The sequence below is a fragment of the Monodelphis domestica genome, chromosome 2 (genome assembly GCF_027887165.1).
Source record: "Monodelphis domestica isolate mMonDom1 chromosome 2, mMonDom1.pri, whole genome shotgun sequence".
Taxonomy (NCBI): domain Eukaryota; kingdom Metazoa; phylum Chordata; class Mammalia; order Didelphimorphia; family Didelphidae; genus Monodelphis; species Monodelphis domestica.
This window is the reverse complement of record NC_077228.1, coordinates 254440275-254456670: the sequence shown is the minus strand read 5'-3', so window position 1 is coordinate 254456670 and position 16396 is coordinate 254440275. Positions and strand designations below refer to the sequence as shown.

The window sequence follows — 16396 nt, the reverse complement described above, 5'->3', positions numbered from 1 at the left end:
TAAAAAGTTATCTAAGAGGACGTAAATTTCTCTGATATTAATATGTCGAGAAATTTTACAAATATATAAGAACAAGAGCTATTCCTCAACAACTAAAAATCCAGAAGATTTAAATTGTCATTTATCAAAAAAGAAATGTCATTATCAACAACCATAGGAAAAATACTCCAAATCAATAACAATGAAAGAAATGCCAATTTAAAGAAAATGAGGTTAAAGCCCTCATATTGTCAAAAATAACAAGAAAAGAAAATGTAATTACAGGAAAGGAAGACAACCACAGAAAAGCAATGTTGGAGCTATAAATTGGTCTAGCCATTTTTTTTTAAACCCTTACCTTCCATCTTGGAGTCAATATTGTGTATTGGCTCTAAGGCAGAAGAGTGGTAAGGGCTAGGCAATGGGGATTAAGTGACTTGCCCAGGGTCACACAGCTAGGAAGTGTCCGAGGCCAGATTTTAACCTAGGACTTCCCATCTCTAGGCCTGGCTCTCAATCCACTGAGCCACCCAGCTACCCCCCAGTCTGGCCATTTTTAAAAGAATTTGATTGTGAATCTAGTTTCTTGTCTTCCAGAATATCATATTCCAAGCCTTCTAATCCTTCAATATAGAAGCTGCCAGATCCTATATAATTCTGATTGGTACTCCATGATATTTGAATTGTTTCTTTCTGGCTGCTTGTAGTATTTTCTCCTTGACTTGGGTGCTCTTAAACTTGGCTATTGTTAACATTCCCAGGAGTTATCATTTGGGGATTTATTGCAGAATGTGATCTGTGGATCTTTTCGATTTCTATTTTACCCTCTTGTTCAAGACTATCAGAGCATCTTTCTTTGAGATTTTCTTGTAATATGATGACTAAGCTTTTTGTTGTTGTTTTATCATTACTTTCAAATAGTCCAATAATTCTTAGATTGTCTCATCATATTTTCTTCTATTTTTTCATTCTTTTGATCTTGTTTTATTGTTTCTTGATGTCTCATGAAGTCATTAGCTTCTATTTCTCCAATTCTGATTTTTAAATAATGATTTTCTTCCATGAATTTTTGATCCTCCTTTTCCATTTGGTCCATTTTACTTTTCATGGAACTCTTTTCTTCATTGGATTTTTATGCTTCTATTTTCCACTTAACCAATTTGGCTTTTTAAAATACTTTCTTTTTGTAATTACTTTCATTTCTTTTTTCTATTTTTCTTCCACCTCTCCTATTTGATTTTTAATTCCTTTTGAAGTTCTTCCAGTGCCTGAGACCAATTCCCATTTTTCTTTGAAGTTTTGTATGTGGCTGCTTTGTGTTCACTGTCCCCTATTGACTCTGTGACTTGCTCTTTGTCTCCATAGAAATTTTCTACAATTAGGTGTTTCTTTTGCTGTTTGCTCATTTTCTCAGCCTTTTTTGGCCTGTGGACTAAGAGTTCTGAAAACTACTGGTTTTATCTCCTCTGCTGATGGCTTACAGGACTCATCACTATGAGCTATTTTGCCCTGGAGCTAGAGGCTTCACCACAAGCTTGAAAGGAGTCAACACTACTGATTTTGCGGCCTCACTATTTCAAGGATTGGGATTTCAAGGAGTGGATATGAGGCACTCTGCTGTTGGTTTAGGCATGGTCCCAGTATCCTGAAGTTGACTTATGCCAAGGCTTGGAGCCTAACTTAGTAGGTGGGGGTTGGGTGACCTACGATCCTGTGTGGAGTTTTATTTCTGGTTCTCTTTATTTTTACTCTCTCTTCCTACCTTTAAAGTTGTTTTCTTCAGAGAAAACCACCTCACTCCATCTTGTTGTTGGTCTTATAACTCCTATCATTTTGAGGTATTATTTGAAGGTTGGTTTGAGAGGATTCTAAGAGTGGTTGCAGCTTTCCCTGCTACTAAGCTACCATCTTGATTCTGCTCCTTTTTAAAACAGTTTGGAACCATCATATGATGCATATGATATCCCAAGATATCAAAAACAAAGGGAAAATATATGTTTTTAAGTTTTATGTACAAAAACATTTTGAGTTGCATTTTTCTTATAGCAAAGAACTACAAATAAAGTGTATGCCCATAAAAAATGTAGTAGTTGGATAAATTATGGTATAGAAATCTAAAAGAAAAATAATTGTTTTGCATAAACTAATGAAAGGACGAATTCACATAAATCTAGAGAAATTTGTCTGAAAATATTCAGGTGAGTATAAACAGAAGAACAATTTACATGAATACTAAAATAAGCTAATGAAAAAATAAAGCTTTGAAAAGCCTAAAAATTCAAATTGATGTCAAAAGACTATAGATGACTCATGCATCCCACCTCTTGGCATGTTCAGATATGGCCATCACATGAATCTTTTTGGCTTAAACATATTTATTTAATACATGGAAAGGTTTTTCTTTAGCAAGGCTGAAGTGTATGAGTAATGACAGTAATGTCAAAAGAAAAAAAAAGAGAGAAGAAATTTTAAAAACTAAAAATACTCAGCAAAAAACAGAAGGAAATTTAGAAGAGCACATTGATGAACAAGACACTCTTGCTACTATTGTGGGGGTGTTAATAAACACTTAAAATAAACTTTACATAATTGAAATGAATGATTTCATATGAAATCCTCTTTTTTCTGTATTTTTTATATGCTGAAAATTAAAAGGGCAGGTCAGAGGAGATAGAATCAAAGATATAGATATATCCATATGTTCGGTATAGATATAATATAAATAAAGATATATGCATAATTTAATTTCCCAAAAAAAGAGTAACCGCAGTAAAGGAGGGGAGATGAGTGATCATGTTGAGGTTATTTAAGGTATAGAATTAGGAAGAAAGTAGAGCTCATGTTATATGGCATCAGAGTTTTCAGTGAAGCATGAGACAAGTTCCTTTGCTGAGATTGAATAGATAAGAGATAATGCAGGGTCTTTTGGGGGTTGGTGGGAGTTGGTGGTAGTTGGTTCCTGTGGGAGTTTGAAAGAGACACACTTGGCCATGGAACTCGACCCTGGAGGAGTTCATGCAGGAGACCTCAGACTGCTTTTCTTTTAGAACGGGTCACCGTGGTGAGTAGAAAGACTGACTTCCTTCCTTGCCCTTTCTGGAGATGTGAGCCTCCAGGAAAGGCCCATCATCTTGAGACTCCTTTCCCCTGGCTGGGACCTTAGAATTGCTACCTGGGTCAGAGGAAGCTGGAGCTCACTTGCTTGCTCTCTCTCTCTCTCCCCCCACCCCCAACTTTTCTCTCTTCCTTAATATCTTCCCTTTATTGTAAAATAAACTTCCATAAATTCAATTTGAGTTTAGTAATTCATTTTTGGGATTTAGAAATTAAATCCCTGGTGAGCAATTAAATATTCAGTCCAACCATAAATTTAACACATTCAAGGACCAATTCAGGTCAGGTGAGAAGTACTCATCTATAGGTTAGTTACAGGAGTAACTATTATAATGATGATGATATTGAAATTGGTCTGCTGGTGTCCTCTCCCCAATCCCAATTACTTTGTATTAATTTTTTCATATATTTTGTACCAATTTATCCGCAAACTCATTATTTCCCTCCAATCGAATGCCAGCTCCTTGAGGGAAGAGGCTGTTTCATTTTTGTCTGTTTTTCCAGTATCTAAGACCACATTCCTGGCACACCATAGATGCTTAAATATGCTTGTTGAATTATTGGCTGGATGATAGCAGACATCACTAGCTGTTTAATCAATGTGGAATGTGTCCAAATGGAAAGGGTCTTAATGTCACAGAATCAGGGTTAGAAAGGACCTCAGGTATCTGACATTCCTCTATTTTAGGTTGTGGTTTTGGAGACCCCCTTAAGAGACTTTCACTTTTCCATCTTGCCTTTCTTTTAGTGACTTTGCCTTTGATTGGCAGCAATGATAGAAACACTACCTGGATCCCCAAAGACATGAATTGTCTTGCCAAAGATTTCATAAGAATTAGCAATCCTTCTTAGTTTCCTTCAGGCAATATTATTTGTGCTCCTGTAAATCCCCAGAAGTGAGTAATAGTATCAGGTTTAACAAGTGTTGAGATGTTAATTGTCAGTTGGATGTGTGCCCCAGGAACACAACAGTCTCCTCTCTTGTTGTTATCAGACTGACAAATAGCTGCTTTATTACCCCATGTGGTGGGGTTTCACCAACCACCACTCCTTATTTCCTCACTGTTGGTCCCTAGAAGGCCATCTCATCATTCCTTAAGGAAGAAGCAATTGTTTCCTTTTTGGTGATTCCAACTTCTCTTTCACCAAGAGCCTTATATCTGCTTCTCAGCTCTAAAGACTACCAGTGACCCTTCTACCTTTCTTCCTCTATGTCCCATTCTTCCACCCTCCAGCCATGTGATACCATTAGTACATGACTCCCCTCTCTCTCTTCAGATCCACAGTCTTCTCCCCCCTCCCCCAAGTCTCGCTTCCATTTTTGAAAGGGCAGCTTTGTTTTCTTTGACGACTTTGAGAGTAAAGAGACATTCCTAGAACATGTTTACCTTTTCATGGCCAATCTCCCCTTTGAACATAGATAACCATTTTCATTGATTAGGATAGAAAGTCAAACATTGAGTGCAAATTTCCTCTGCTTACTAAATGTTATGCAAGTAGGATCCTTAGTCAGTGTCAGTCTTAGCACAATTCCTGGATATATGTTATTGGACAGGATTAGATTGCCATTCTTGTTAGTAGCTCTTATGGCCAATTTCCTGGGAAGATCCTAAATTCTGAAGTAATTAAGGATTTCCTCCATCTCCTTATTGTTACTTGACAAGCATATTCACCTCCCTTTCCCTAATCTAACCAACTTCCTTCTTCTTGGATTCCCCCTAGTTTCAAATTCTTTTCCTTCTCCCCATTCTTCTGGTAATTCAACCACTTTGAATCTCTCTTACTGTATGGTCACTTGACCCATATTCTTCCATCTTGTCCACAAAGATAGTGAAACAGATGTGGTCAAGTGCTTTTTGGAATTTACATGAAATTTCTTGACCAATGAATCAATTAATCAAGCATTTATTCAGTGCATTTTTAGGGGATGAGGATAAAAAGCAAAAGCAAAACTAGTACTTGCCCTCAAGGGGTTTACATTTTAATTGGAGAGACAATCTGTACATATTTGATATTTGAAAGAATAGGAAAGCATGGCATAAATCAGAATGAATTGACACTGAAGATGAAAGAAGCTTTTTTAAAAGTTAGGGCAAAGCTCAATGGAAGACAATAACTCTGGAGAGTATGGGTGGTGGGATGGGAATAGACAATGCAAAAAATGGAAACTTACTCAACTCTGTTTCTGTTTTCTGCCCCCCAAAAGCATGATTTCAGATAAAAAAGATTCATAGGGAATTGATACTTAGTAGACTGTAAGAGAACATCTGCCTGCCATTGATTAATTCAAATCACAAGGCAAGCAAGCATTTACTGCTGAGCTTTGAAGCTTTGAGCTTTGAAAGACTGTGGAGAATAAAATTGGTACCACCCAACTGGAGGCAAACCAGGTGTCCTGATTTTCAGAAAAAGGGAAGGCCATGAAGTCTGTACATGTAAACAGTTGAATGTGTCTTAGATTTTGGAAATTTTGGAGAATATTATTATAAGGATAGTTAATGAAGATCAAGAAAGGGAAACAGAAGTCTTGTCAAGAGCCAGTCACTCCTAATTTAACCCTTTTCTTCTTTTGTCAGAGTTGCTAGATCAGAAAATTTCTAGAGATGTTTGCCCAGATTTTATTTTTTTAAGTACAAATACTTCTTAATTCTTTTTTGCTTTTAGTTCAAATTGTCCTTCTCTCTTCATCCAATCACTGAGAGGGCAAGAAATACAAAAACCATTACAAATATATAGTCATGCAAACATATTTCCCCACTAGCAAGACAAAGAAAGAAGAAAATGCTTTAATCTGTACTTTAAGTCTATCAGTTTTCAATCTGAATATGAATAACATACTTCATCATGACTTTTAGAATCATGTTTAGTCATTATGTTGATCAGTTACTAACTCTTTCACAGCTGATTATCTTCATGATATTGCTGTTATTGGGTAGATTGTTCTCCTGATTCTTCTCATATCACTTTGCATCAGTTCATATAGATCTTCCTAGGTTTTTCTGAAACCTTTCCCTTAATCATTTCTTATAGCTCAACAGTATTTGACAATTTCTTTAGCCATTCTCCAATTGACGAGTAGCCCCTCAATTTCCAGTTCTTTGCTACCACAAAAGTTACTATTGATATTTTTGTATATACCAGTCCTTTTCTTTTGATATCTTTGTGGTGTAGACTTAGTAGTGGTATTGCTGGATCAAAGGATATGCACCGGTTAATAGCTTTTGGAGAATAGTTGAAGCTCTACCAAAAGTGTATTAGTGTACCTATTTTTCCTTCCAGCATTTAGCTTTTTTCATTTTTGTCATCTTTGCCAATATTTTGTGCATGAGATAGACTTCAGCATTGCTCTAATTATTAGGGATTTTAAAATATGGATGTTGATAGCTACACTATTTTTATCCTTTGCCTGTCAATTGGGGAATGGCTTACCTTCTTATAGATTTGGCCAAATTCCCTATATATTTTAGAAAAGAGACCTTTATCAGAGAAACTTGCTTTAAAGTTTTTCTCCAGTTTTCTGCAGTTCTTATTGTAGAATCTTTGATTTTGTTTCTACAAAACCTTTTAAATTGATATAATCACTATTCATTTCACTTCCTGTGACTCTCTGAATCTCTTGTTTGGTCATTAACTCTTCTTCATGCATAGATCTGACTGTTAATTTCTTGCATAGGCTTGAAAAGGGCTTTACAAATTGGATCTCATTTTATTTGTACAATGACCCTTGGAGATAGGTGCTATTATTATCCACACTTCATAGATAAAGAAACTGGGAGACAAAAATTAAGTGACTTGTCTGGGGTTATATAGTTAGTGTGTGAAGTTGGATTTGAGTTCATAGTTTCCTTACTCCAGACCCAATATGCCACCCCTTTTGTCACTTAGTTAACTTAGTTGGCTGCAAACATAGTATGTGACAATAGTTTAATGTTGTCATTGATCCTTAATTTTCAGAAAGGATGAATGGCACCATGAGGTGAAATATTGATTTGTTATTGAGTTGGATTTAAATGAGGGAGTTCCTCATTTGTCATCAGCCTCACTCTCTCTTCAAGAGATATTCAAATCCAGTGGCAAGACAAAAGTTAGAATGATTGATGATGGCCTGGGATGCAGTGGATGCCTGACATCTTCCATGTCTGATTAAGCTTTAAGTGCTCCAAAGAGCATGCTTCAGCCACTTACATGGACATTGGAACAAATTGTTATCTTCCTCTCATTTCATGGGGGGGAAGTCTTCACATGTTTGAGGTAGACATTCCTTTAACTCATTAATGGGTCTGAGGCCTATTGGTTACCCTCAACCTGGTTTAGCCTGTCTGCCAGACAGTTTTATAGGGATGTGGCCTCTGAGCATGCTGCAGTATTTTGGAGCCACAGATAAGAGTTGGGTAGACAGGTAGACACCAAAGGTGGATGAGCAGCCCTGTTAAGCCTTGTTACTATCAAGTCCTTTCACTAGAGGTTCTAATTCCCTCTGCATTATCCCATATACCTCTGGCAACCGAGAAGCTCGTGAGCCTTGACTGTGTTAAGATGCGCAGAATGTTCAGAATTCAAGAGATGGTGTCCCTGTTATACTGTGGCCCAACCAGACTTGGATTATTGTGTTCAGTTTGGGACTTCATGTTTTATGAAGGAAAATGATCAACTTGAAAGTATTCAAAAGTCAATTGAGCTGGGGAAGATGCTGAAGTTCATGACATATGTGGGGCCAGCTAAAGGAAGTGGAAATGCTTATCTTGAAGATATGAGGACTTTTGTGGGGTGTATGGGGAGGTAAAAGCAACACTCTTCAACCACTTGACAGGCTGAAAGAGGAGGAGACATCTCTTGGTTGGACTCAGAAGACACAACTGAGAACAAAGAGTAGATGTTACAAAGAAGTAAGATTTTAGGTGGATGAAAGTAAGGAGGTCTTAATAAGAGTGAGTGCTGCCTAAAGATAGAGTTCCCAGCCTCAGGGCTTAAGGGGTTTCTCTTTCTATGGACATCTTTAAGGAGAAGCTAGAATGAGGAATTGTTGGGGAAGCTCTTAAGATATGTTAATAGATTGGACCAGGTGCTTCTGTAGCCCCTTCCAACTCTATAATTATTAAAAAAAAAAAAAAACTTGTTCTTTCTATCTTAGAAACAACTCTAAGATGGAAGGGCAAGAGCTGGCAAATGGGCTTAAGTGACTTGACCAGGGTCACACATTTAGGAAGTATTTGAGGTCAAATTTGAAACCAGATCTTCCAAACTATAGACCTGGTGCTCTATCCACTGTGCCACCTAGATGACCTTAAGAGTCTCTAATTTTGAGTCACAACAGGTAATGAGTGTGGAGGGAAGTTACTAGTGAGTCACAGAAGACACTTACATCAGTGAGTCTATGACTTCCAGTATTAGGTAAAGTCACTGAGGGCAGGGATTCCTTTTTACTTTATTCCTAGTCAGTGCCTTGCTTTAATCCGTCCCCATATTTGTCATGCCTTGGATGGCAGTATAGCTGGCATGCACATCACACTTGCAGACCACAGGATGCCAGCTGGCTTGGATGATGTGTTGAATCTAATAAAATAAAATTACTTACTCCATATTACAGAGCTTTATGATCTTACTGGGCTGGGTCCTTCCCTAAACAAAAGAGATCATGGATTTTCTAGGATATAGGAGAAATATGGAGCCTGGAGAGGAGTCTCCAAATGTAGCTCATCTGGGGTTTGGAAGAATGACCACATTGTCACCTGGCCCACCCTGGGAGTCTTCTGTTTGGTCCAAAGACTGGTCATATCTTCAGTCCCCACTGCCAGAGCTTTTGAGAAATCAGAGACTTTTCCATGCAATATTGAGATTTTTGGAAGACTATTGAGAAAGATGAATTGATATAGGGATAAATGGAAAACCTTATGTTTAGGATAGAAGAAAGATCTAATTTTCCAAGTGGGATCTCTCATGTGGATGTGGGGTTAGAGAGAAGTTTGTAAAAAGATCTGGGGGACCTAGAGAACACAATCTTACTGTGAGTCAACATTGTGATGTGTTGACCAATGAGCCCAAGAAAATTTGGGTTGTACTGAAAGAGACAGAACTTCTAGGAAGGGTACATGGACATTCCTTTGTACTAGGTGCTGGTCAGCCCACATCTGGAGTCTCATGTTGGCGGCCTAACATTTTGGAAAGTCATTGCTAACTAGGAGCATATCTAGACCTGTGTGACTAGCTGAGGGATGACTGTGTGACCATGATGAGGGACTCACAGACTATGCTTTTTGAGAACTGGTTTTGTCACCTTCCCTCTAGGTGCCAGAATACATCCTTGGGAATTGTTTTCCTCTCTTGCTTCTTTCTGCCTTTGGTAGTATCTGATGATTTGTTAAATCTAATTAGTTCTCTCTCCTTAGCATCTCTCATTGCTGTGTATATTTCAAAAGGAAACAAAGAAAAAGAGGAAGATACTAATGATTTCATGGAGACAATTGGAAAGAATTGAAATATTTAAGAGATAAGATTGATAAACAGGAAAAAGGGCATGATACTCAACCAATGATACTTGCCCCTCTCCAAGAATCTAACTATCTATCCATTACCTGCCAACACTGTGAGAAGGGTCACAAAATAATGGAGTATAGAAATTTATTAAAGCTAATCAGAAATAATATGCAGTTTAATAACAACTACAGAAATAATAATTATAGAAATAACTATAATAACAATAATAGAAACCACAACTTTAGGAATGATAACAATAGGAATGGAAATTGGGAAAATGATAACTCAAATCAAATGACCCCACAACAGGATATCTTAAGTGGAGTTCATCCAAGAAATAGTAAAGGTGTTACTGCCCCGCCACATGGGCAGAAGGTTTAGATTCTATTGTTTTTTGTAGATATTAACCCTTTTCAGTTTTGCCTCTCCTCTACATAGTAGCAAAGAAGGAAGATAGAAGAAGAAATGGATTTTTGAATACAGCACCCCTGTGATTATGAAATATACACATTTTTAACATTTTTGTTTTTCTTCCCTATTGATGGATTTGTACTATTTTGTTGCACTTTACTTGTGCCATACAGTATTTGATTTTTTCTCTCATTTTTTGCACCTGAAGCACATGTCACCAGTATTGACTGATTGACTGTGTCCTATCACATGAATTGGAGCAATAATCCATAGACAAGTGGATACTGTTTTTTGGGAACACATTGAATTTTATTTTATTATTGCTTTTCTTTTATTTTGATTAGAATATTTGATTTTTTCCCTTTTCTTATTTATTGTACTTAGGTACATCAATCAATATTATTTTTTTATTCTGCAGTAATATGATATAAGTTAAAATATATATACTTGTAATACTATAAATGCATACCCAAATAGCTTTATACTGTGGAAACCTGCCATTCATTGATAAATGTTATGGGACTGCAATTAATGTTTGTGTCTGATTCTAGGAAATGGGATCAAAAAAGGACCACAGACTTAACCTGAATAGTGTCAAAAAGAGCACACAGGTCAAAAGAAAGAAACCAATCCAGGTAGGATTGATGCACTTCTAAGCCATTACAAAAGGACTTGAACCTAGTGTGAGACTTGAGGTTGCGAAGCTTGACATATGTTAAGATATAGGACTTCCTTGTATCCACACTCTTTGTGAAATACAGACAAGTACCAAAGTTTGGCTATCATCCTGGCTCCCCCTATCCCTAAGAATGACAAAAAAATCAGACCAGGGAATGACACTTCCCTATCGTATACAAAAAGCTGGTCCTTTTTCTCTCTTATAGTATGGCAACTTCCTGTAGACTTGGCTGCAAATGGGTAAGTGAAATATTACCGCATTCTGTCCTACAGACTTGTGGGATGGAAATTACTTGGACCCTAATACAAGGGCCTATTATGAATTTATTCTTGTTTACTCAAAATTTTATATACATAGATTTTGATCTTTTGATTCTGATTTTGATTTTTTTCTTTCTCCCAAAAATTTAACTTTCTTCCATTTTTTTTTTTATGTTTTTGAGTTTTTTTCTCTTCTTTTGATAGTTGACTCATACACCCCCATAACTCAACCCTGCATCCATTCTGAGCTGAACTTGGTGGTTCTCAATACCCTCTTTGATGGGGGAGGGGGTGGTTGCATTTTCATAAAAATCCAAGATTTAAAATTTTTTTTTGTTCGAGAAAGATCTTCAAGGAAAGATGTTTGCTAACTCCTAAAATCCAGAGAATGAACTGTTTGCAGAAAGATGCCTAAAAAACCTACACTACATCAAGAAGATCCAGAATGAACTGTGGGTGTGGTTGATTGAACTGAAGGTTGATTGAATATTTATTTGAATGTATACTCTTATGCCAAAAGGGGATTGCCCCCAATTGGTTTTTGTCAATGTACCCAGCAAACATTGGTTTTGCTGTCCCTCTCTTCTATTCCCCTCTTATCTCTAATTATTGTAGTTTCCTCTTAGAAGGTGATATTTTTATATGCACCTGCAGTTAGTAGATTTAGAGGTACAAGATGATTATGTGTGTGCTAGCAAGTGACAAATCAGAAACAACAACTGAAACCTTGGACTGTCCTAAGACAAGTTTAAGCCACCATTGGCACATGTGAGACACAGGAAGTGATGTAAAGAATTGCCTTTATATTTTGTGTCACTTCCTGTGAGGGGGACCTTTGTGGCTTTGGTGGACTTTGGCGGTGGAACTTGATGGAGCTATGAAGCGTGGGTCTTGAGACTGCTTCCCTTGGGTGACCATGTGGTGAGTGTTAAGGCTGACTTCCCTTTCCCTTGATCCTTCTGAAGGCACCAGCCTCCAAGGACTGTAACTGGAAACTGAGTTAGATTTAATCTTCTGGGAAGGCCCCTTGGCTGAGAGTCCTCTGAACTCTGGAGTAGATCTTTTCCCTTTTCCCTCATTCTTAATTTCTTCCTTCTATTGTAAATAAATCACCATAGAATTCCAAAAAAGAAAAAAAAGAAAGAAAAAGAGATAATATAGGTATTTTGAGGAGGGGAAAAAATATTTGAAGAAAGCACTGTGGGAAGTGTGATAGAGTCAATGAAAGGAGAGTAAAAGTGTCATGTGGTTCAGAAATTCAAGCTGGGAATATATAACCTTTATTTCTGTAATGGACCTATGAATATGATAGTGGAATTCCTCCAGTAGTATCTACAATCTATTATTTTGAGGAAGAATCATAAAGTTCAGATGGTGAAAGTAGTCCAGAATTGAAGTTTGAAAATTAAGCAGTGACTTTGGTAGAAAACTGCAAGGGATGCAAGTACATAGAAGATACAACCCCCTCTTCCCCCCACCACATGCACATGCCCGCATACACATACACAAATATTATGTTTAAATGGTTAGTTAAAATGTCAAGAAAATGAAGGAAGAAATGTAAGGACAAGAGCAAGGGTGATGGCCTGAGAAAGCAAAGATTAATGGAAAGACTGAAAGCTGTAGGGAGAGAAAATTTAGGCTACCCACAGTTTAGGAGAGCTGAAACATAGAGAGCATATGATAGAAGGTTATGGCTGGACTGATGAATTTCAGAGTTATCTAAACTGAACACAATAATATTGTGGTGGCAAGGTATTCCAGGCATAGAGAAGGTTATGAGCAATTAAAAATTGTTAATTTGGGGTTAATTTGACTGGAATGGTGAACATGTAAGGGTGAAAACTGAGAAAGAAGACTAGAAAGGTAAAATGGGGCCAGATTTGCTATCATCTAAATTTCTAGACTAATGTGATAATTTTTTATCAATTGAATAAAAATTAGCATAAAAATTTAATATTATTCAGGAAACTTTATTAAATTTACCCACCTAGATTCACTCCATCATAATCTTAGAAGGAAGAGGAGATAACAAAGGAAACAATGGAATAGTTAGAAAAAGAGGAGGAGCTCCAGGAGAATATGATATCTTGGAAACTAGTAGTAGCTAAGGAAGACATTTTATGTACTGTGAATCTTCAAGAAACATACTATGGTCTAACTTTATGGCAAGAAATATATTATAACTGAATTTTATGGTAATAGTTAGGAGTCTTAAATATAAATGTCCAAGTTTGAGGAAGATGAAAAATAAAGATTTCATATAATTGAGATTTCAGTAAATATCTCATTGGTTGATCTTAAAGCGATTGGGCTATGTAAATAGACTTTGGTTGTCGAATCACTATTTCTGCTCTCCTTTCTCTCCAGGTATATTAGGAATGATGGATGGAACCAATGAGAGCATACAAGATGATTTTATCCTGTTAGGTTTTTCAGACAGGCCACAGCTTGAGGTGGTCCTTTTTGTGGTCATCTTGATTGCCTATCTCTTGACAGTAGTGGGTAACACAACCATCATCCTATTGTGCCACATTGACCCTCGCCTGAGCTCTCCAATGTATTTCTTCCTTACCCACCTCTCTTTCCTGGATCTCTGCTTCACCACCAGCTCCATCCCACAACTGCTATATAACCTGAATGGACCTGATAAAACCATTAGCTACACAGGCTGTGCTTTTCAACTTTTTCTGTTCCTAGCTCTGGGTGGTGTAGAATGTCTCCTGTTGGCTGTCATGGCATATGACCGTTTTGTTGCTGTATGCAAGCCTCTTCATTACATGGTTATTATGTACCCCAAACTCTGCTTGGGACTAGTGTCCATAGCCTGGTTTGGTGGTGTGCTCAACTCCTTGACTATGTCCCCTATAACTCTGAAACTGCCCCGTTGTGGGCACAACAAGGTGGACCACTTCTTGTGTGAAATGCCAGCACTGATCCGGTTGGCCTGTGTAAACACTGCTATCATTGAGGGCACCGTATTTGTACTGGCAGTGATTATAGTTTTGACACCTTTGGTTCTTATTTTGGTCTCCTATGGCTATATCACCCAGGCAGTGGTACAGATCAAGTCAGCAGTAGGGCGAAGGAAGGCCATCAACACCTGCAGTTCCCACCTCATTGTAGTGTCTCTCTTTTATGGGAATATTATCTATATGTACATGCAACCAGGGAACAATGCCTCTCAGGACCAGGGCAAGTTTCTTACTCTCTTCTACAATATAGTGACTCCACTCTTCAACCCACTCATCTATACACTGAGAAACAAGGAAGTGAAGGGAGCACTGAGAAGGCTTCTGGGAGAGAAGAAAGGGAGAAGAGAAAAATAACGTCAAACAAATTTGTTGGACACTAATAGCTTCTTCCACAACCCTTCACAGAGTCTGAACTCTGAAAAAATGGGCATCCAAGATGGAAATGTCACATGTGCTCCTAAAATCTCCACCTTCTTGCTTAGGGCTTTATACTTTAGCAATGCTTCCCTGATTCTGTTTTTTGCTATATTGTTTATATTCACAAGAATCACTTGAATGTAATTAGATTATTCTTTTGTAATTTTTTTTGTTGTAGTTTTTGTCATATGCTTCAAGAAGACAGCAAATATCTCCATACTCATTGTTCCAACAAATAGTTGTTTCAATACCTTCACTACCCCAAATCACCAAAGGCCAAAAACTTAACTCTTATTCTTTTGAGCTCTACTTTCTTTTACATAATAGCATATTATGTAAAAATATGCAAATAGTGTGCTTATATATCATTCCTTATAAGATATGCTTTCTTCTATTTTGGAAGATTTTCTACTTTCTTCCCTCCCTTGTTTTGGGTGTTCTTCTAATCTCTGAAACACTACAGGACTAGAGAAGGGAAAGTGTCCTGAGTTTTGTTTTGTTTTTTGTTTTTGTTTTTTATAAGAGAAGAAAATGAAGCCTACAAACTGTAGACCAGCAAATTTTACTTTGTTTTTTGGCTAAATTGTCATAATTAAAAAGGTAGAAAAGGGTTATATAGAAAAGAAAAAATGTGATCACAAAGAGCCATGGCTTCATCAAAAATGAGATTATGCTAGTATAAATATTTATTTTCTTGGGAGAATTATGAAGAAGGGTAATGTGTTAGACAAAGTTTACCTAGATTTGAATGTAAGTTATTCTTTAAAAAGATTTAGTTCCCCCAGTTTTATGCATCCTTCAGACTCCAAAAATACTGACAAATGTGGGTTAGGGAATACTACTATGAAATGGAAGCAGAATACCTGAAGTTGTTCCAATGTCACACCACAAGGCCGTCATTTTTAAAAGTCACAAGAATAGCAGCAGGAGAAAACTAGAGATTAGAGATGCTAGAAGCCAACAAGGAATTCAAGATAACATATATCTCTTGTTTTGGTTAATCACAATTTTAATAAGTAATATTTAAATATTAATCTTTACTTACAAAGTTTGACATATTTATGTAAACATACATATTGCATATAATATTTATATGAAAATTGTTATATGTATATTATTTTATATTTTTATATAAACTATAATGTGTCTATGCATATATGTGTATACATTTGTTATATATACATTCATGTATGAATTACATGTGTCTATATTTATATGTTTTACATAAATCCCAAGACTAACTGATGAAAGCATTAGGTGACAGTTGTTTTCAGCTAGGGAGTGCATACTATATACTAGCCATATAAAACAATGCGAAAAGGTTGGTTCTCCCCCCCCCCCCCTTTTTCCTAGGGATTATGAAATCAAACAATTTTTTGGCAAAGGACTTTTGCCAAGCATTTTTATCACTGATGAAAAAAGTCAATATGAGAAATTCATATTGACATAAGTGATTGGAGCTTATTCATATTGAAATAGGTTTCAACTTTTGATAACATTCCCCGTACTATTATCAATAAGTCAGGGAATGACATGAAGTTAGGATGGAGATTTTGATCACATGGGAATGGGAGGCCCCATGCTAGTTATGAATTATAATGAAATTAATATACATATACATATCACTCCACAGCTTGGGGACATATGGAAAGGGATTCCATAAAACTATGTAGTCACTAGAGTTTTTAGGTGAGTATTTAGTACATACTTTTGTGGCTTTCCCAAGTTATAGGATTCCAAGTATGTGCCAATGTACTATGAAGGGTTACTGGGTTCCAGTAAATCCCCAAGTTCTAATATAAGTAAGTGCCCCTCTGTGTGGGGAGCACATAATTACTATATTAGCAAATGATATGTTATCCTAATATAAAAGATAGTGATATGAATAGGTAATAGTATGAATAGATGTATTAAAAATTGACTAAATATCCAAACCCAAAGAGTAATCTTATTGGTTCAATATGCGAGGAGTTCTCCAGTGGTGTATAGAGAAAATTTTAAAATTCCTACTTGGTTTAAAATAATTAACTTCATAAGAACAAGATGGGTAAGGCTTGTTTAAACATCAATTTGTCTTTTAAAAACTG

General features: G+C 36.7%; 1 protein-coding gene across 1 annotated transcript; it reads left to right on the top strand.

The window, feature by feature from the left end:
• The first annotated feature begins 8857 nt into the window (after positions 1-8857).
• LOC100010875 (olfactory receptor 2W3-like) lies at positions 8858-15311 on the top strand. The gene is made up of 2 exons (XM_001364353.4): positions 8858-11838; positions 13288-15311. The coding sequence occupies exon 2, from the start codon at positions 13299-13301 to the stop codon at positions 14244-14246; it is 948 nt and encodes a 315-aa protein (XP_001364390.2). The 5' UTR covers positions 8858-11838; positions 13288-13298; the 3' UTR covers positions 14247-15311.
• Positions 15312-16396: the final 1085 nt, after the last annotated feature.